Genomic DNA, 22,301 nt, shown 5'->3' with positions numbered 1-22,301 from the left:
ATATCAAAACTTTCTTCTTTGAACTTCTTTTTAGGTGCAAAGATATCCTTGTGTACGCAGCAGTGAAACTTTCTTGCTGTCATTTTTAGTTAACTCACTGTATTTCTACAAACTTAATTGAGAAGGTGAAGTTTTATCCCTTTATTTATTGACACTATATATTTGAAAAGTGAGAATCATAACTACAAAAGAGAAAGCCCTGTGTGTACACTTGCTCTCACACATCTACCAACTGCAGGATAATAATCATATATTCTGATTTTCTTCATATGAATTCTTGATTATGTTTCATCACCTACTCATCCTTCTACTTGGCTACATCCAATCACTGCTTCCTTGTGGAAATGGGTCTGTCCAGAATTCTGACCCTTCACACAGGATTTCATTGTTCAACACTGTTCTGCTTCAAACTTGCATTACACCACAGAAAGAGCCAGTCTTTCACTTTATCTAACTAAACACTGATTTTTTTGTTTGTTTGTTTGTTTGAGTCCAGAGAACAAATCATAATAGGGCCTGAGGGATCCTGTGAACAATTGCAAAATCCATGCCTGTATTTCAGTGGATGCTGTGCTGGGAAAATCTGACTTTAGAATTAAAATTTGAATTTTAAGGTTAGAATTCATTAAGTACCAAATGAATAGGAAAAACTGAATATTATGGGTGCTCATACATGATGGTGACTTTCATATAATTCCTTATTATGTCTGGAGTTTTTTAACCAGCTGAGTGCTACGATTTGGATTTTGTTCTGAACAACGATATTTTCTCTGAACAATTTCTGGCAAAGTTGCACAACTGACTGCTCACCTGAATGTTTAATGTCCACTTTTGCAGAAGTATGCCAGCTGCTGATGCGTAAAAACTACCACTGATATCACATATCTCTTACCTTAGTCACTGATATGGTCCAGCTTCACTGAGTTTGTGAAATAAGAGCACTTTGCTTGACTGCAGATAAGAACACATTGTTGTATCACTATACAACACTTTTCTCAGCTTAGTCCTTACAATTTTTATTCTGATTTCCTTGGTACAATCTGTGCTTTTACACTACCTTCTGAGCATATTATAAACTTTTCCCATAGAGTCTTTCATTTTACTGTTATTTTCAACTTTGCAATATTTTGCTACTGCTGTGATGCAGTAGAAAACACACAATTAATGAGAATTTTGGTATCTTTCATACTACCCAGAAGAGATATAGTACTTCTAATGCCTGGGATTTAATGATGTTCTGTGGGAAACCAAAGACAGCAGAGTTTGGGTTTGGCTTTCTTTCACCCCACCAAATTTAATGGAGAATCTTGCTTCAGATTTCTTGTCCAATGTCATCCATTTTTCCAGAAACAATAAGCATTTATTTCTGCTGATGAAATAAATGGAAAAACACAGAACATGTAGAAATCTGGTCTTCAAGTATTAATATATTAATGCTTGGGGGTTTTTTTTCTTTTTAGCAATTATCTATGCCTAGTGTCATTTTGCTGTTTATATTACAGTAGAGATTATAGCAAAAAAAAAAGTAAAATTAGTCATCTTACTAGGAGTTCATTTTGAGGGGTTTTTTTCTTCTTGTGTTTTCAGAGTAAGCAGCCAAGTGAAGCTGCAAAAAATGGTACAGCTGGTTGAGGGCATTGTTTGCAAAAGTACTTGCAGAGTCATCTTGAAAATACATTTTGGAAAGTTGGAATGAAAAAGAGGGATGTTTTGACAGAGAATCTGGGAAGAAGAACAAAAATATTTAAAACAAGAGTCAGCATCAATAACTCAATTAAATTACTGGAAGGCATTCTTTTGCTAATAAAACTCTAGTGCTTTTTGGCCAGGAAGCCATTTCCTCATACAGATGCTGCTCACAGCACACTATGATAGTGGTGGTGGACTAATTGCTGCATCACTAACACCTGCCAGCATCACCGGGAAATTGTGAGCTCAGGAGAGTGCCTGAAATCACACCTGGGTAGAAGTGGGGTGAGGGAGGGAATAATTAATAAGCTTGTGACGGTGGGGCGGGGGGGAGTGGTGTTTCTGCAGACAAGGAGGGTAAATCAAGGGTACACCAAGCTATGGAGTGCAAGAAGGGCTGTTCTGAGCAGCAGTGATAGAAGATGTGTGGTGAGTGATAGCCAGATCTCCTGGGTAAGAGAGCTTACTGGGAGCTGGGCTGTTGCAAGGCAGTTGAGATGTGAGCAGGAGAAGGGATGCTCAGCAAGGGTCTGAGGCTGCTGTCAGGGCAAGAATAAGCTCTGAAGGAGGCTCAGAGTCTGCAGCAGCAGCTGCATACTGGAGGATGCAGGTGCTGACATACTGGAGGATGCTTAAGGGGCCTTTGCCCAGGAGATGAGGATACAAGTCATGTAATTCTCTCCTGAACCTGCAGGTAACGGAATGACCATTGTTAAGCAGTCTGGAGAAGGCACATTTGATGCCTCCACTGAAATGGGAAAGTTGTTTCCTTTGGACTGGAAAATATGATATTTATTAATTTTTTTAAAATCAGTCTTAAACATTACAATCTAGCATTTCCAATAGTTGCAGCTCAAACTTATTTATAATTTCTGTCTCACCAGGATCTGTAAGGTGGCACTTGTAGTTAAAATTGTTAATGAAAGAAAGCCTGTTTTATGTGACCTTAATCAAGTTCTAAAAATTGTTCTCAGATTTAGTCAAGGAGCTATATAAATATTTAGTTTATAAAGCCTGACAATCTGTGGGAAAACACTGACTTGACCACTGTGTTTTTAGAAGTTGAAGTTGTAACAAGAGCTTAACTTTTCAATAAATTGATTCTCATACTATATGGAAAAAATCTCTATAAACTTAACCTTCTTCACTCAGTTCATATAGCAGAAGCATCACATATGCATCGTATAAAAAATTAGCAATCCCTTAAATGCTGTTGGTAAGCGAAGTAAGTCTTTGTCTCCTTCATGAGAGAGAAATTGTAGTGTTTTGGAACCTAGCATATACCTAATTAAGGTGTATGTATATATATATATATATATGAACATGTCTACATATAAACATTACACTTACGTATATAAACTTATAAAAGGGTAGATTTTGCACTTAACCATATGTATCTGCTGATCTACTGAATGGACCCAATTTTCATCTCTCTCTTTCCCTCTGCCCCCACCTCCTCCTTCACCCTATCTTTCTATTTTTGTCAGTGAGAATGAACAAAAATTACCCCTGTTGTCTTGACAGTATGGTTTAATTCACTGAACTAAAGACTTGGAGTGACAAAGGGAAAAAAGGAAGAAACCTACAACAGCAATTATGTTGAAAAAACTTAAATTCTGTTATTCTTGTGCATCAAAAACATGTCACTTTCAATTTTGCAAATATTTATGCACTCAAGAGTCCCTTACAGGGTATTTAGATGGCTCATATTCATAATATTAAATGCAGATATTGCAGTATTGAGTTTGTTAAATTCTTCTTGGAAGGTTTTCATGCACATAGAAAATTGCTTCACTATAGACAGCCCTTACTCAAGTGTAACCCTATTGAAACTCAGGCTGAAGAAGCAGTTACTCCAATGAGATAGTAACTTATTTTCAGGTGTAGGCTACTGGAGCAGGTGTAAAGACTGCAGTCAGAAAGTGCTCTTTGTAGAATAACACAGTTGTAGAAATTATCCGAGAATAAACACAACAAAGAGAATACCATATTAGTGATTTATCCTGTATTTCTTTTTTTAAAAAGTGAGTTAGAAATAATTCTGTTGAATGGTCCTTCTTTTTTCCAACATTAAGTCTTTTGATCCTATTTGAAATTACATTACTAGGAAATGAAGTGAACAGATTTTTTGTGTATATCTTTTAATGGGTTGCTATGAAAGCAGAGTTGAATTGCTTTGTGTTTTAATTTCTGTCCTGTAAACACCTTGTTTCCAGCCATGGCAGGTTTCTGTGTTCCCATACTGAATCCGGCGGGCTTCTGCACAGACTCACTTCCCTGCCCCTGTGCTAATGTTTGCTGGCTCAGGGCTGAATGCACATGCCTAACTCAAGCATTAGTCATACCAATAAATTCAAATGGGGGAAGTGACCTTACGAAACAACTGCATCAGAGATATACAATACATTATTCTTAAGGCTGTTCCACAAACACATCTTGCGTTGCAGCCTGACGCAACCTGAAAGACAGCTAAATTGTAAGAACCTTTCATTTAACATAAAGCCAAATTAATAAACTGAATGATTAGCAACACCTAACTACATAATGCAGCCTTTGGATGTGATTCACTTTTTAAAGAAAAGAAAAAAAAACCCCAGCAACTAGTATGTTTCTAACATGATTAGCAAAACACTTCTGAGAAATGTTTTTTGCAAAAATGTGCTGTTGTATTTCATGTCATTATATACTTTTAAAATGCAAAATTAATTCACTTCAGAGAATGACTGTATCTGGAGGATATAGACAGTGAATGTCCTTGCCTATATTACGTTTACTTATCTTTGAAATTTGAAAAAAGATATTTTTCACACCTTCATTGAATATCTTGAGGTGGCACTGCATTTAAATTATAAATTATGTCTTTCCAGTTCTCTTTTGACTGAACTTTGTTACAGCTTCGGAATGACAACTTGTGTTAACCACAGGCATAAAATAATTCAGGACTCCTTCTATCAGAAGTGTATTTTTTACCCAGACATGCAAAGCACACAATTATTATGTTAAGGCAATATTAAGATGTAATATTAGTGTTCTTATAATTTTACCTAATGAATGATGGAAAATATATGCTCTGTCACATCACTTAGGTTAATGTGCACTCTAAAATAATACTTCTTAACCCTAAATCTCCTTGTATCTTTACATCTCTGTGGAATGCTTTCCAATGCTCAACGCTTGGCCACAGTGTGCAGCTAATATTCCAGTAAATTTTATTTTTATTTATCTGATCTGCTTTTAAGTATGTCTTGAAGCAATGATGCTTTATGTGCATGGGATGCACACAGCTGAATTTGGGGTTTTGGTGCCATCAGATGGACTTGCTGCTGGAAGTTGTGTTCCCACACTCCTTAATCAGTGTCTCCATCTCTTTTTCCCAGTTCCTCAAGGGCTGCTTCCAAGATTGCTGATATACTTGGCCTAGTACTAAAGACAGGTAAGCTTGTGTAGATCTTTAGCACCATTCTCACTAAGTATCTAAATATTGTCTGGCATGACCTGCTCTGTTCCTGGCTGCCAGAAAGTGAGAGTCAGCCATCAACCTATATGTGGTGCTTTCTGGTGAGGAGGCAATGGACAGATACTAGTCTGAAACAGTCTGCAACCTATCACCTATACTAGGGCTATGGAAACAACAAAGGAAATCCAAGGTCAAGTTGGATTTGAGACAAAATGGGACAGCTTCAGTCCAGATTGCTTGCATTTCTGCCCTTGAAAAAGAGGTTAGTCTGGTCTTTTTTGTTAGATTCAAATAATTTGGAACTTTAGCTGGTAAAACAGTAGCAAGCTAAGTACACAAAAACCCCCCACAAAGTTAAACAGATACTGCTCACTCCTGCAAAATTATCTTATTTATTGCTCATGCTGACATTTTTGTCTAGCAAATAGTTTTCTAAAAGAGGTTTACTGCATGAACCTCCACTAGTAGTAATAACTATCATGTAATGCCTTAAAACAGTATACCTGCTTTAAATAAAAATCCTCACCGTCACCTTGGCAAACAATAAATTATGTCTTTATTCCCTTTTCAGATCAATAGAGGTATACACAGAGGTAGAGTTTATTTATAGGAAAAGTACAAGATATTATCAGAACTAGGGTTGAAACTAGGAGGTTTCAAGTGCTTTTCGTTTTCTTAGGGACTGCATATTTATATTTCATTTGTCCTCTTCCTCTAATACAGATGAATTTATTAAGACAAGACTGTCAAAGCAAAATATCAGAAACATTTTTGTGTAAGTGTTTGTGTGTTATGCTACCTCTAAAATTAGTGATCATGTCTTGGTAGATGAGCACAAATCTGCATTAGTGTATTGCACAAAGAATCAAAGAAGGCGGGTTTTGTCATTTAAAGTTTGATTTAAATTAAAAAAAATTACTAAGCTTCATAGCAAGCATTTTTCTAATATTCTTAATAATTCTGTTTTTCAGAGCATGGCCAGTGACTTATCTTCCTGAGGAGAATGGCTGAGATGTCTTTGAAATTATTCCTGGAATTAAACTAGCATGAGATCTCCTCTAACAAACGGAGGTAATTCTGTTGAAAGGCAAGAAATCTGAAGCAATATATGTCCAACTGTCTGTGCATTGACAATGTCAACTGCAGAAAAGGTTCCCCATGCCTGAGGCCAAAGGAAACAGTCAGAATGGGTAAACCTGAGGACATCAGTCTCTTCTGAGGGACAGGTGGTTAGTGAAGCCAAAAGCTTCTCTAGGTAATTTCTAGGTGCAGGTTTTATTAACAATGATAGCCCAGACTTTTGCCACAACAAAGCAACTTCTTGGAGGTTAATTAACTAGTTATTTACCTAACAATACTCAACATAATGGCAAAACCAGGAGAGGTGTTGCTTTTGGTTAGTTTGTAGAGCCTTTAAAATCTCAGAGATTCCACTATGAGAAAATCAGACAATTTAAAATGATAGTGTGGGCAGTAAAATTATGTAGTGTATTACTACTAAGCCTTCTGCTAGAAAATTCACAAATTCTCTTTAACTCTTCACCAGAACAGGTTTTGGTTACAATGCTTTTCTATCAGGGTGGACCTGACATAAAATGAAGTCAAAATCAGCCACATTAGGATTACACACATAAATAAGACAAGTAGAATTTGCCAAGTGATATTCACAAGCATAAATTTTCTTGCTCTGGAATGATTTTTTGAAATTTTTTCCTTAAATTAGCCCTGGTATGAATTATATCTGTCTCATTCTGTGTGATCAAGGTTACATAAGTTATGTATGGCATTTTCATTATGGATAGTAGTCTGGCCTTAGAAAGATATAAACTATTATGAAATATCTTCGACTAATTGTTTCTCTCTTGTGAGTATTTAAAAAATTGTTTGTGTTTAAAAGAGTACATGATAAACTGTTCGTTAAGATGTCTGTAGTGTAAATACATAATGTAAAATAGTAAAATACTGCCTCTCCTAATAATTTCGTCAAAACAAAATTGGTACCATTTTAATTATGTTTAATTATTGTTTAATTATGTTATAGGTACATTGTGCTTCTGCCACCTTTGCTGGGAGAAGGAATAACTTGCCAACAATGCTGTTGGCATTATGCAACCTGAAAAACCTGCACCCCCCCAAAAAAGCAGGGTGCTCAGATTACTATCAGAACACAAATGAAAATGCTAAACCCATTGCAAAAAATATGCTTCATCTTCAGAAGTTCCATTTACTCCAAAAGTGTGACCTGATTTCCGTGGGAAGTCTATAAACAGAGGATTGAATATCTAGGTTCTTAAAAACAAAATCCTCATTCCAAAAATATGTAGGACAAAGGACCAAACTGATATTAAGAAAAAGTGTGAACAAAAATGTATATATATATATATATATATATATATATATACACATACATACAGTTCTCTTTAAAAGGAAGTATGCACAAAATTGTGTATTTATTCAGATTGGTATATATGCAGATGTTCCTGCAATTTCTAGTGGTCTCTAATTCTAGAAGAATGAAATGCTTATGCTGTTGAAGGTCTTTATTAAAACGTACATTATTCTATAATACAAGTACCATCTAATTTAAGAAATATTTTATTAATATGGAGTTCAACAAAATGCTTAATGTCTTCAGGATTTTTAGTGCTACCTCATATCTGGGAAACCATTCATAAGATCTCAGACTGAGTTTGCTGTTGTTGCTCACGTCAGTCTTATTTTAGATATATGTAACTTAGGTGCTGGTCTTCCCTAGTAAAAAGGGGCTAAAGACAACAGAAAAGGCAGCTTATCTAGAAGAAGGTGAAAACCATAAAAATTAAAACTCTTGGAAAGTAGAAAATGCCTTAATTCAAGGTATTCTTTATAATTAATTTAAGAAACTGTTTTAAGTTGAACACAGGAAAACAAATTACCTTGCCATTCTATGCAACTGTTTCTTCAGGAAAGCTTTGAGATTTCATCTAAATTCCAGGGTAGGTTCATCCCAGTTTTTAAGGATACAGCAAGACTCATCAAGCTAGCCAATAGCATCAAGGTGCCTTCCCCCTGGAAAAGGGTTTAGATAGGATGAATTTTATGTTCAGCTCAGCTGACTTGGATCAGTAAGGTGGGTGTAGTTGATGTGGTGTTTGTTCATATGTCATATTCTGAAAAAATTGATAGTTTTTGTATAAGAGAAATAGGGTTTTTTACTTTTTAGAAATCATAAAACTTGTACAGTGGCAGCATAAGCTGTTCTACTTCTTTGTCTCTACGGCCTGATGAATCTTGAATTAATGAGATTCATGAATGAGGCAATCATGAATGAGGCAATGAGGCAAATCAACTTTGCAAGTTGAGCAAGACTGAGTGTCCTCATCTAGAAACTGCCCATTCCTGGTGAAGGGGAATAGTTCTGACTTTCTCTCTAGAGATAGGAAATAGAAGCAGCCAATAATAAGGACAGGCAGAAGGATTTAGGTAGAATTTAGGCTGCCTGAATCCAGGCCAGCTTAATTTATGCAACTCCTTCATTTTGACATCTCCACTAGCTCTACATCTGATAAGCCAGAGCCTGGTGATGAATTTGATACGTTTGGAGAGTTGAACAAGCTCCCAACAAGGTGTCTTTTTTTTTTTTTTTTCCCTGAAAAGTAAGGGTCCTTTGAAAAGCAAATCTCTGTCAACATTATCTTCCGCTCTCCTACCATAACCACCACTATGACCCATCACTTGATTTTATGCTTTGAGGTTTTTTGGTTTTGGGGGATTTTTGAGTGGAGGAGAGGGGAGGCTTTTGTTGTTGTTGTTGTTTTTCTTTTCTTTTTTTTTGTTTGTTTGTTTTGTTTTGTTTTTATTAAACTGTGTGATAAAATGGGCTCTCCTGCTCACAAAGGGCAATATTTCACTAACCGGGATGAAAGCTAGTGGCAAAATAAATGTCAGCAGCAAACCCAAACACCTCTTTACCTACTGTTTCATATAATAAATGTTTTAATTAACTGATCAGCACAAAAAGACCCTGTTCTTCCAAGGTCTACATGTTTGTTGTTTTGTCACCATTTTACAGAAAAAGTGTGTCAGGCAGTGAACCATATATGGCAAAAATAAAAAGATAAGCCCCTCTTGCATCAGAATCTTGGAAAACTGTCAGTTTTTAAGTTCAGTCTTAAAATTTCCCTAGAAGAGAATTGTGCTGCTGAGTTTTTGAAAGTTTAGAAGTGTAAGAATTAAAGCTTCCTTTGAAGCCATTATGATACTTTCACATAATGTTTTTCTTAGTTATTCAATCAGCAGAAGTTGATGGTAGGACCTTTAGAGCTGTAGCATAGGCTGCATTCATTTGAGTCAACTGTGGTCAGACACTTTCCTGTACATGGGCAGAGCTTGGAGACATACCATGTATATTTTACCTCCAAGCTATGCATGAGTGGAATTTAGGCTAGCTGGGCTGCTGGGCTCTGCATCTGGAGCTGGAGTGGGCTTGGTAGCCCTGTACAAGATTCTACAAGAATTGTAATCCTATGGACATTTTATTTGCAAAGTAGGTTTTCGTGGGCTATCTGTGAAGGGAAAATCATACTGCGAAACAAAGTTTTATATAAACAGAGCGGAATTCTTCTGAGCACAATGGGGACGTGTCTCAGTTTAGAGACAAGTTTAGGAGAAAACCCTCTATGGAATGAGTGTTTCCTCTAAATGGATAACAACAACCCCTTTCAACTAACAGGAAATGAGTATTAGTGAATGAATGTGAAAAAAAAACCCCAAAACCAACTATTTACTGAAAAACAGAGTGCCCACATAGCACAGGGAAAAGGTAATGAAATGCTAGCTACTGAAATGTCAGAACTAAACCCTGCCACCCTCCCCCCCTACCCCGCAATAAAACCCAAAAATGCCAGGGAAAGAAAAAAGCAACAGCAGCTTGCAACATGGTGGGTAGAAAATGGCACGGGCATTCAGGAAAAAAAGCCAAACACAAAACAAATATGAGATTCAAGTAACAGTTCAGGCAAACAGATGTGAACCTGGTAACTCTGGTGCCAGTCCCCTCTTCACAGCAGATGAAGAAGGTGGGCTTGGTGTGCTTTCTCTCAGTGGCTGGGCTTTTTCTGAAGTTTGGAGCCAAAAAAGAGTGGCCCCTTTCCTTTCCTGCCAGTTCCGATTGAACCTTGCTCCTGCCAGTAACCCTCTCTAATCTTAGACCAGTTCACTTTGAAAAATATGCCAAAGGATTGATGCTGCAGCTTCTCCAAGGACAGGGAAGGATAAGAAAGCTCCTTACCTGGACTAACAAAAAAGCCAAGCTAGACAAGTAAAAAAAACCCAGATTGCATGGCACCCTGGATGCCATGGGAATGAGACACTTAAAAAAAAAAAAGAAATGCCAGAAAGCCCAAGGCTTCCCACTCCCCCAGCCCCACCCTAGAGATACAACAACCTGTACTGGGCATAACGCAGAGGATTAGGGAATAGAGTATCATCATAAATTCACCCCAAGACAGAAAGAAAGTAAAACAGTCCTTTTGTTCCTTAAATCATATCTGAGTGTATTTTCCTTCCATAAATGAACTTTTTAAAGCTTGTGGTGCTTTGAGTTTTTTTGCCCTAGGTGCTACACATAAATCCCTTTGCAACAGTGGGAGTGCTACAGACATATGCAAATATATGCATGCATGTATGTATTTAAATAAAAGTAGGAGACAGAACATGGCAGTTTTTTAAAGGCATAGGGCAAGAAGAATACCCTTGGAGAACTCTGAAGAATGCAAGGTTGGTTCTTATTTTCAGTGATGCTCTTTTCAGTTTTAGCTCATTCTCTAGAGTAAAATATTTTTATTAAATACAGTTTTTTCATTGCTTATATATTCTCTTCAAGATATGGTACAGAGCTAAAGCTGTGAGAAAATCATTGATGCTTGTTTAATTTGGATTAATTCAAAATCTACTGACTATCATTGCACCACAGTTTTTTGTTTACAGCTCAGCCACTATCAATCTCGACTTCTGAAAAATCAGCACTAAAGTGTCAAAGGCCCTGTTTTAATACAGGCCAATATTAGACTGCAGTTTATGCATCAGCATAGGGGAAGAGCAGGTAAACAGACACATTTTAAAATTTAAAATGTCTTCTCTGACTTCTAGAAAAATCTTAGCATCTACTTGTTTGAAAATAGTATTTTTTTTCTATTTTTCTTTTTGGTAAAAAGTAGATTAGGAAATTTTTAAACATTTCCATAAGAGAGAAAATGCATGTATTTGATTACAACATCAACATGTGAAAATATGTGGATCTGGCTGAATGTTTGTACATATATAAGGTAAAATCAGATTTTGACACCTGAAACTGAAACAATACTTCCACTCACCATCTCCAGCAATATAAGGTAGGATGAAAGCAACTGCAGTGGGTGAGCCATACAAAACCAACAGCAACTACCTCAGAGCAAGTGAGTCAGTCCGAGTACACAATCTACCTGATGAATAAGCCAAAACCAACCCTAAAAACATTTATTTCCCTGTTTGAAATCAATTTAAAGCTTCAGAGATGACTTTGAATGCCTATAGCTATTGCTTTCCTTCTGCATTAGAGGCTGGGGAACACCTCGCATCAATGTCGAGAAATGTTTTTTCATATCTTTGAGTGATTTGCTGTAGTTGTCTCTGCTCTTCTCTGTATGAATAGTCTTAGAAATTAATTTATTGGAGTAAACAATCACTAACAGAAAATTTTAATCTCATGATGTGGAAATTATCATTCACAGCCATGAGTGTTAAAAGTCTCATTCCAAAATATTATTAGCCAGCAGGAGAAAATCTTATGTTACTTATATAACCAAATAGGGATATTGATTTAGAAATAATTTTAGATAAAAAGTATTAGTTATTTATTAAATAACAAAATATATAAAATATGTCTTTGACATAAATATATCACGGATAATGGAAGATAATCTGCAAAGATATTTGGTGTGATGCTTAACCATAGCAAAATAGAGTTGATTTGGGGAAGTTTGTTTAATTTATTACCAATCCAGTCAGAGTACAACAAGGAGAAAAAAACCCAACAAATCTTAAAACACCTTCCCTCCAATCTTCCTCTCTTGCTACCATATAGCTCATATATTCCTGCACCTGACAGTCTTCAAGTAAACTCTTCAGAACTTCATGCTTATGAAGGCAATTGCTTCCCTGTCTTGTGGGCTTGTCCTGGATGGGTATGGAAAGGCAAGGTATTAACAGGTTACTTTTAGGTCCGATTTCCTCATCTCTAGTTTATTTTCCAAATTGCCAGCTGGGATGTGATGACTCATAACCATGTTTTCTTCCACAGCTGATTTCTGTCAGCTTCATAAGTATCTAATGGATGAAAAGGATCCTGTTGACATTGCTCCCAGGAGTTTAGATTTCTTATACTTGCAGATTTGTCATCCTGGACAGTGTATTTGTGTGAAATGACACCATGGCAAAAGACTGTGTAAATTAAATATTTCACTATGGAGTATGAGTTGACTTTTGACTCTCAATAAAACCCACTTCTGCATGATCTGTCCATAACACTTGACTTTGATCTTATTTCTCCTATATAGGAAAAGCGTCTAGAGTGAGACCTTGAAGGGATTCTTAGGCAACTCACATTAAAGCTCTGTAAAACCAGTAGTTTACAGGATACCCTTCATCCCATGTCTCATCAGGGAGACACCAGGGTGACTGAGTCAGGTCATGTTGATGGTTACCTCTTGGTGAGGGCTCATGGTGAGCAGCGAACAGGAAGGAGCTCCTGTCTTCTGCTGACAAAGACATTGCATAGACTGCCTGTTCAGTGTGGTGATTGCTGTGCCAACCACACAAACAGCAAGAGAGAAGCTAGCATAATAGCATGCATGACATGACAAAGCCTTTTAGATTTATTAAAATATCATTTATAATTATTGTGAAACTACTGCCTGATGGTTTGGTTTGGGAAAGATAGCATACAGGACATTGGTATGGGTGTGTGTGCAGAACTCACTGGCAGTTTGGTAGTTTGAAATGATGCTTTGACAATTCTGAGCCCCCATATGCATATTCCCAGACTGTATCTGTCAGCTTTTATAGAAAGTCTCCCACAAAAAAAGGTGTCATGAAAAACATAAACAACTGCTATATCCATGTATGAAAGATGACTGGACTACACAGCACAAGAAACAATTGGAACAAAGTAATGGTAACAATTAAAAGCACTACACATCTCACTATTTTGCTTAAAAATATGTACTGAACAAAGCCGCCTGAATTGAGTAATTTTGACAGCTACCAGAAAGGCATGGACAAATTCTTAGAGGTAATATTTCCTCTTGTATTGTGGAGCTGCTGCATCATGTTGATGAGATGTAACCAAGTTTTCCACTGGAAGTGCGCTTAAACAAGGTAATGAGGACAGCATCATGTTCTTTAAGAATGGTGTGAGAACACCCTCCTTTGAGAAAGAAAACACCTTTTGCATTCTGGTTTCTATGGGAAGGTGATGATGGTGGTATTGTAAAAATTGAGCACTACTAAAATCTTGTTTAGAAAAAAAATTTAATGATATTGTATTTGAATAATTCCACTATTTCCACCAGATTTTAGAAATTAACAAAATGGTTAATCTCCCATGTAGGATTCTTTCAGCAGGGAAGGTACTCAGTATTGCAGAATCACGAGATGAAGTTCAAGTTCAAGTTCAAGAAAAGGATTATTCATTCCTTTTTACACTCTAGAACTCTACTGAAGGAAAGGCTTTTTCTTTTTTAAAATAATTCATGCTTTTTACAAGGTGGGCCCAGCTGTGTTCTGGTAGCAGCCAGAGGGAGATTTTTTCCCCTTTCAAGGGGATGACTTTAAGGACTCTATCCCCTACTTCTGGATAGCAACCAAGAAATTGCATTCTGAAACTTTCCCTCTCATTGGCAGATCCATTAAATCAGTGAAAATCTGGATGAATCAGACTGAAACTTCCATAACACAAAATACACTTACTGCAGTATAAGAACAACCAGAAAGTAATAACATAGTAAGGGAATACAGTCTCTTTATTTTCAGAAGCAAGGCGATCAGAAATCTTTGGAATTGAAACCTGGTTGTCCATGTTGAGTGTTATCAGTTGTATTAAGGAGTTTACAATATTACTTTATCAAGTAGTTAGGCATATAGCAGATATCTCTGTCTTTATAATTAGGCATGTAACAGGTATCTCATATGGTGTAAATAAATAAGAAATAAAAAAATAAAATAAAATAATATTTTAATAATAGTATTTTATTTTTAAAATAAAATAAAGGTTCTCAATTGTTACCTTCCATTAATGTGTTTCCCTAAAATGTTGTCAGCAGAAAAATTAAAAGTGAAAGACTTTTGGAGACAGTCTAGCCATTGACTTCTTATTTTCTCAAGGAATAATAAATCTGTAACTATTTTATCAGCAAGAACTTAATGTTGAATTATATTGAAAAATCTAATGTTAATACTGGATAGCAGGAACAACTTTAAAGAAGAGAAAATGTTTACTCTGTATATAGGTTTTGCTTTGTCACCATGCTGCACTCTATATCAGAACAAAGGCTATATGCATAATAAGGTCGTGAAAATGAGGTGAAATCAGCAAAAGTATGGTGGAGGAGGGGACAATTTAAAACATGGCCATAAGTGAAATGACCAAGCAGTAGAGAGTTGATGTGTTTAGTGTCAGGTCATTTCAGTTTATTTTTCTGTCACATTTTTGAATGTGTAGACTGAGGCTCCTGAAAGATCAGAATGAAAAGATCTCTTTCTGGACCAGAAGGATTGATAGTGTTATTTGACAGACTGCCCAGATATGCCTTTCTGCCCCACAGCTATTTACTTATGTTTTTTAAAACAGAATCAGCATGGTAATAGTTAGCAGCAGTAATGGAAGAGAGAGAGAAAGAATCCCTGTTCTGTGTTTTGAGAGTGTTTTTTTACAGCCGTGCTGCACTACCTAGATGTCAGCTCCCAATTTCAGCCATGATGGAAGCTCCAGGTACAACTATGAGCTCAGAGTACAAATATGAATTACAAATTCATATATCTTACCTCACTGCCTCCCTCCCCCTCTTCCAATTTATGTAATCTCTCTGCCACTCTAAATTGCTTTACTGCTGAGGCAATGTCTTGTAAAAGCACTATGGTTATTTACAGAAGAAAATAAAACCTCATGCTCTAGAATGAATAATCTTTAAGCCTCAGAATAATGCTAATGTGAACTGTTCTGCATTTGGCTGCAAATTAACTATCTTTTTGAAATATATTTCTCTCAATAATGTGGCATGCATGCCCACATTAAGAGCAACAGTCTTTTACTTGTGGAGAACTTATGACGAAAATCCTATTACTTCCAATAAAAATGGGGGTGGGGGGGGAGTAGATGCTACATATGTACATGTTGTGAGATTCTTTTATTATTGCAGCTCAGTAAACATAATTTATATTGGCTTCTGAAAAAGTAATATCAATTATTTGTTCACAAGTGGTTCTCAAAGGAAAAAAGAAAAGGGAGGAGAAAAATACACAGAACTGGTACACGGAATTAATATTAAAATTATTTTTAAATTTTAGAGCCAGATTCAGCAAATTTACTTAAAAGAAACTACTCAGATCAGTAATTTATTGATATTAAGAGGATAAGTGTTGCATCTTGTAAGAACTTGCAGATTAAAGCCCAAGACTGTAAATATTTAGAAAATAAGTCACACATGAAATCCTGCTCTTCACAAAAAGGAAACATTCATTTGGCAATTGTAAGCTAAAGAAAGGCTTTCTTAAAGAAATGAAAATTAGATAAGTAGGAATTGCTTTCTTTGAACTAGCTAAATAATTTCTTTACTCTCTACCAAAAGAAAAATTAAAATTAGTAACTCTCTTACTCTTCAACTCTTTTGCAAAAAACCTTATCACTGCCCATATCAGTGTGGGGTTTAATCAGCATAATTGACAAGGATTTATGAACATTTTCATTTCAAATCCATTTACATACACACGCACTCATTTTATTCAAGCTATTTTACACAAACAGAACCTTATGTAGTTGAAGTATTAAAAAAGCAAATCAACATATTTTTCACATATCTGTAAGTTCATAAATATCTTTAAATTGTGTCTTAAAAAAACACCCAAACAGCTAAATTATGGAAATACAGAATATTTGCCAAATATATATAGACTTTTATTCAAAATTCCTGCAAAGCTATAGGCCTACCAGTGATATAAACTGTAGTAACAGGAAAGAAGCAGAACATGGGAACTTGTAAATAAATCTGAGAATAACAAGAAGCAGGGATGCTAAGATTATGATTTTATCAGTACGCCCCTTTGCTTGTAAACGGTAAGGTAGGCAGTTGTGAGATGCAATACTGTCAGCTCTGCAGAGGGGAGTGTTTGTGTGTGTGTGTGTGTGTGTGTGTGTGTGTCTGTGTGTGTGTGCGTGTGTGTGTGTGCATGTGTAGGACACAAAGAAGAAGGGAGAGGAATAGAGGTAGGGACATGTAGACACTATAAAGCATAATAACATTCCTGAGGGCACGTGTCTCCTCTGTCCATCTGTGTTCTACTGCTATCAGTACTGAAAGCAGGGTCACAGAAGCAGATGATTGTCCATCAATTGCTGGTTTCTAATTCAAGTATTCTTTGACAGAGGAAAAAAAAATTGTAACTTCAAGTACAGGGGAAAATGAAATATTTACTTTAATCTAATTTTCAAGATACAGCAGTGCCTCACATGTTTCACAGGCTGCTTGCCAATCATAAAATACTGGCATACATCTTGGTTACTTAGCATGGCTTATTAAGAGTGAATTAATATCACTAATTACAATTTCTCTTTTAACAACAGCATATTCAAAAAAATTACAGTTTTAAAAATATAAGATGAAGGTGAGCCCATACAGACTGTTTTGTGAAAGTATAGTGTATCTTTTTGCTTTATTTGGTGGATGTTGGGGCTTTAACAAAGAACAACTGAGTTTTCTTAAAGAGAAGGAGGGCTAAGTATGTTGTTTCCAAGAGAATAACCACCTTCCAGAACTCTTAAATTCACACTATATATAGTGCATGTCCTGAGTGTCTTTTGTTTTCCATGCCTTTTGTAGGCTTTTAGCATTTGGTTGTTTGGGTTTTTTTCTGCTGCATCAAATGTGAAGTTAATTTACAGGGCACTATTACTGATATGTTTTCCTTAGTTTGTAGTTTTCCATGAAAGGTAGGCAGCTGAGTCCAAGCCTTGGGGTGAGAGGGAGTTACAGGACGTACAGCGTGTGTCCATGCTTGCAAATTGTTTGCCTGTGTAACAGCAGAACTATGAAAACTTTCATCTTATTTGCATCTTAAAGACAATCCAGGATAAAATCCAACGAATTTCCACACGGGATTTAAACTTGACATTTATTATTTAGTTCACAAACCTCTCAAAGGAAAGTTTGTTTTCCCTTCATAAATGGAAAAACCTTCTAAGATAAATAAAGCTAGTTTAGCAGCAGTAGTACATAAATATCTTTGTTATATTTCTTACAAATTTATCTTATGTGATAACCAGGCAGATTCTTGCTATCAAATTATTGTATTTTGCTCCCTGGCAATTCAAAGAAATATTTATCAATATCTACCATGTTCCAATTGAAAAAGTCTCTGTTTGATTCCAGAAGTTTACTTGTGTCATAAATAAAACTCCAAATCATGGTTTTAGAGGGAAATTAAAACAATCTCGAAGAGATACATAACAAAGACTTTACATATTTCTATCTTTATGTAGAGAGATGCAATTTTCTACCTGCTCTATGCATCAATTAGTGTTTTCCAAGCAGCATGAAAGATAAAAGTAACTTACATGTGAGTGTGCAGGTAGTGAATTTATAACAGAGAACGATCTGATTTTTGTTACCTAATAACTTCATAAAATATTTTGGTGATGCTTAGCACTCCTGTCTTAATATCTGGTAGTGATAAAAACCCATAATCCAATATTGAAAATTTTTAAATAAATCAGACTCTTAGGTTGCATGTGATGGGGGGGAAGTGGGGGGGTGGAGGGGTGGATGCTGAGGGGCAAGGAGACAAAGACACTCACCCCCAAACATTCGTCTGCAGCCTACCCTTTATAAAGACTTTTGAAAGACCCGGTCTGGATATTCTCATTGGTCTGAACTCCACGCCCCCTCAGGATCTAGCCAGTGAAATGCTTGCAGCTTCATAAGAGATCTGATTGAGAGACACCCCTGTCAGTCAATCCTGGGGCTTAGTACAGGATATTCGGTAACACCAGACCTTCATTTTTATTGAGAGATAGTACAGTTCTTTGACCGCTCACTAATTTAAAGAAACACCGCACAGTTTTTACCAGTGCTGCTCTCCAAAAGGCTGTCCCAGGAACTCTGATGCCAATACCTTCTATTACCTGTTTAGTGGCTTTTCAGGATCAGAGCATTAGCAGGCCATATCCACTTAAATGTGGATTCCAAATCTTCCTTTTTTTCTGAAACTTAGCTTGGTCTGAAGAGTGAGAACAGAGGACAAACACCAGCTCAGTCTCCATGCTGCTTCTACAAGAGTTAGTGTATGCTAACTGTTACATTTGCCCAATTATTCCATCATAAAAGAAACTCAACGAGATTAAATGTAGCAACAATTTTTAATGAAGTAGCTTAAAAGTATATAAAATTGAATACACTCAAAAATATTGATAATATAATTTGGTTATGATAAGGAATAATTTTTGTTCTGATAATAATGTGTAAGCAAGATTCACTGTGTGGGGTACGGAGGGCAGGGTCCTTGAACCCTTGCCACCTCACGTATGAATTTCCAAGCCCAAAATTGTCCTTTTTATACTGTATGTCATCACCATCTCCTCCTTTTTTCGATTTGTCACACTTTGTATCTGCACCCTCATCATCACCTTTACCACGCATGCTCCACCATTTTAGGTGGTCACACCCCTCTCTTTGAGGGTCGTCTTTGATGAAGGCCTCCCCTCTTCCTCGATGTGCTTTGATTCATCTTTTGGATTACACATACGCACTAAGCTGGTATAATGCAAGCCAAAGCTAGTATAATATAAGCCAATATGATATTCTAGCATCAAAGCAATAAATCTCATACAATTAGCATTTTCCTGGGTCCTAATCCAAATTTTCCGTTCTTTCTGTTAATTTTAGTAATCGTTATCTCTTGCTTTTTCCTGTTTTGAACATCTGCAGTGGCTGGGGGTGGGGGGGAACAGGACCCCTCCTCTCCCTTTCTTTCCTGGCATTGCACTTTTTAACTATTTCACTATTTACAAATACTAATTATTGTATCAATATTGCTTACTGTTTCAATTTTATCAGCACAAATCACACCTATTTACCACACTAACAGAAAAAAATATGCCCTGAGAGCACACAGAGACACAGCCTTAGTATTTTCCTATTATGTTTTCTTCAATAAGTTTGTGATGAAATAGATTATCCAGAAGCCATGCCCTGATATTCACTTTGGCCCTATGTCTGTCAGGCACTGAATGTTTCCAGAGGACTCTTTCTTGTGACTGTATGGAGGTCTCTGGGCATAGAACCTTTGTGAACAGGGAGGAGATGGTGGTAAACCTTGGTCACTCCTTCTGTGGCTGATAAAAGCTCAATATCTCCTCAAGCAGAGAAAATTCCTATACTTATATCTATGCATATCCACATATTCTGAAACACACATATTCAGTTTAAGATATTAATTTGATCTTCACAGATCCTCTGGCATATTATAAATTTTAACCATTTTGAAAATGCAGTGTTTGGGGGGACCATATTGGTCTGTGTAGTTGGGAAGCTCATGTACCGATGTCCTTGTGCAGATATGTGAGCACCTCCACGAGTCTGAGTCCTTGGGTGCAAAATATTCTCTCCTTTCATATGCAGTAACACAGCTCTAAGTTGTATTTGCAGTGTGTCACAGTCAGGTTTATACTGTGTATATACATGGCCACAAATAAAGGTTAACTGCCTGATTTGACATCCCTGTCTCATGCAAAGTGAAAAATTCCCACATTGTTTTATTACCTTCTGGCTATTCTCCCCAATTAAATCAAACACCTTGCACAATAATGAAAGACTTTCAGTGAACTCTTCTATCACTCTTGTTCCACAAGAAGGACAGGATTGTGCTGGTATCCATTAAAATACCATACAAAATAGCTTAGAAAAAATAAAAAATTAAGCAAAAAGTACATACATTTTTCAAAGTACAAATGCAGCGGTGTATTTATATATTTAAGAGACGCAGTGAAATGTATTCTTGAAATATATGAAGAGTAAATAAGTTTTACTAAAAACATATACAATTAAAATTGTGTTCTCCCTTTTATGTGGTCTGCAACATTTTTTTTCTGTTTAGGCATATGAGAATAGAATAATGTCTCTTAAGATTGAAAGGTTCATAGAATAATGATGTTGCATGTTTTACTAGTGAATATTTGGAGGCACGTAGCAGTGTAAATTACAAAGATTTTGTTTTGCAAATTAATTCATTTGACAACAATACCCAGTAACACTGTTATTGCAATGTAACATGCAATTTAAATAGTTTTTTGTAAAAACTTAGTTTTCTCAAACTTTCTGTTGTGTGCTATTGTGTGGTAAATATCCACTGATACTTTGATGTTTCAGAATGCTTTGCATCTTCATTTACAAGTAACTTTACTAATCTTAACTGAAACCATGTATTTGAAGATCTAGCTGGTGTGCTGGCCAACTCAATATACCAAGAACAAAAATGCTCATAACTAGTAACTGAGCAGTAAGTTTTTAGATTGTGTCTCAGTTAATTTCTCCAATAAAAATGTATCCAAACCTCTATGACATACAACAGATCTGGAATGTAATTGCAGTTTGCCGTTGCAGCAAATCTGTGTCTCTGCGGTTAAAATAAAAATGAGAGGAAAATCTTGCTCTATCAAGTGGGTAATAATTATTAAAGTAATTAGAAAATCAAACTAATTTTCAGAAATCAGCCCAATTAATGACATTGTTTTACTCTCAATTGTTATCTGTAGGGAGTAGAACAATAACATATAAAATACCTACAGGAACACTTTTTCTCATTGCACATAAATAATCTGCATTAAGATAATGTACACCAGATATGCATTAAAAACCTGAAGCCTTTAAAAGTAGTATACCAGTAAAGTATTTGAATTTTAAAATATTTTGTTCAAGCTCCTACCAGCCCACACTGTTCTCAGGAGAGTTCAAGGCAATATTAAAAATACTATAGAAATAAAAAGTATATTTGTCACTCATTTAAATTGATGTGTGCTTGTGTCCTGTACATGTCATGTTGGATAATCCTGAAAAATTACCATAAATATCCAGAACTAAGCATATTTATGCATTTTAAGCATAGCACTAGTAGCAGTTTGCATGAGGGGGATGTGAAAGGAGTTGGATGAATCAGGAGGACTAAATTTATTACTAGCATCCTATAAACAGTCTCGGCAACACTTTTGCTTATATTTTACAAAACCAAAGCAATTTGCCTTGCACTATTCCCGTAATGCTTTCAATTTGCTGGCAATATTGTGCTCCCTACTTAGCAGAAAAATTTAGCCTAGATAAGTTTCTGGGGGATACCCATGTTAATTAGAAACATATTTTCCTATTACTGACAGCTATAAAGAAATCCAAGAATGAGAAACCAGATGTGTGTTTTCAAATTTGCCTTATTTTTTGGAGGCAGAAAGTGAGTTTCCAGCAAATGTTCACCTGACCCATGTAAGCCCATCACAGATTCAAGTGCACCCTCACTTCTGCACCCAAGATGAGGCCCAGAAAACATTCAAGAAATCTCTTAAAAGTCTGGGAGAGACAGAAAGCTTTTCCTGCCTCTGGCTTAATAGCATTTTATGTTAAAATGGAGAGTAGAGTTAACTAGAGGCCCTAGAAGTAATTATTGGCAGGGTTTGACCAGCACAGATGCTTGGGGAACCTGATTATTCTTTCCTCCAGTTCCCTTATAGGAACAACAATTGATATTGTCCTCCACTTCACTGAGTGCCTTTGGAGAGGAAGTTGGTTGCTGGTGGGAAATTGATGGCCAGACCCCATTCCAGAGGAGCCTCTCCTGATCCTGCTGCAGCAGATTCCAGTTTTTGGCATCAGGGGTGCCAGCT

The 22,301-nt window shown here is 36.3% G+C and overlaps 1 protein-coding gene across 5 annotated transcripts in view; it reads left to right on the top strand.

Annotated features, from left to right (window-relative positions):
- The window catches only part of LOC120499636, a 103,687-nt gene that overhangs the window by 43,180 nt on the left and 38,206 nt on the right, over positions 1 to 22,301 (top strand). For 3 of the 5 annotated variants that reach the window (XM_039703581.1, XM_039703582.1, XM_039703583.1), the window contains exons 4-5: positions 5,067 to 5,122; positions 6,118 to 6,217. In XM_039703581.1, coding sequence (XP_039559515.1) covers positions 5,067 to 5,122; positions 6,118 to 6,131 — 70 coding nt within the window. In that variant the 3' untranslated portion in view covers positions 6,132 to 6,217. Of the gene's footprint in view, positions 1 to 5,066; positions 5,123 to 6,117; positions 6,218 to 12,464; positions 12,658 to 22,137; positions 22,211 to 22,301 lie in introns of those variants that run through there. The other 2 variants (XM_039703585.1, XM_039703584.1) reach the window with 2 other exon arrangements.

Source organism: Passer montanus, unplaced genomic scaffold, assembly GCF_014805655.1.
Source record: "Passer montanus isolate IOZ18808 unplaced genomic scaffold, ASM1480565v1 scaffold164, whole genome shotgun sequence".
Taxonomy (NCBI): domain Eukaryota; kingdom Metazoa; phylum Chordata; class Aves; order Passeriformes; family Passeridae; genus Passer; species Passer montanus.
The sequence above is the reverse complement of the archived record's forward strand: the minus strand, read 5'-3'. Positions and strand labels throughout refer to the sequence as shown.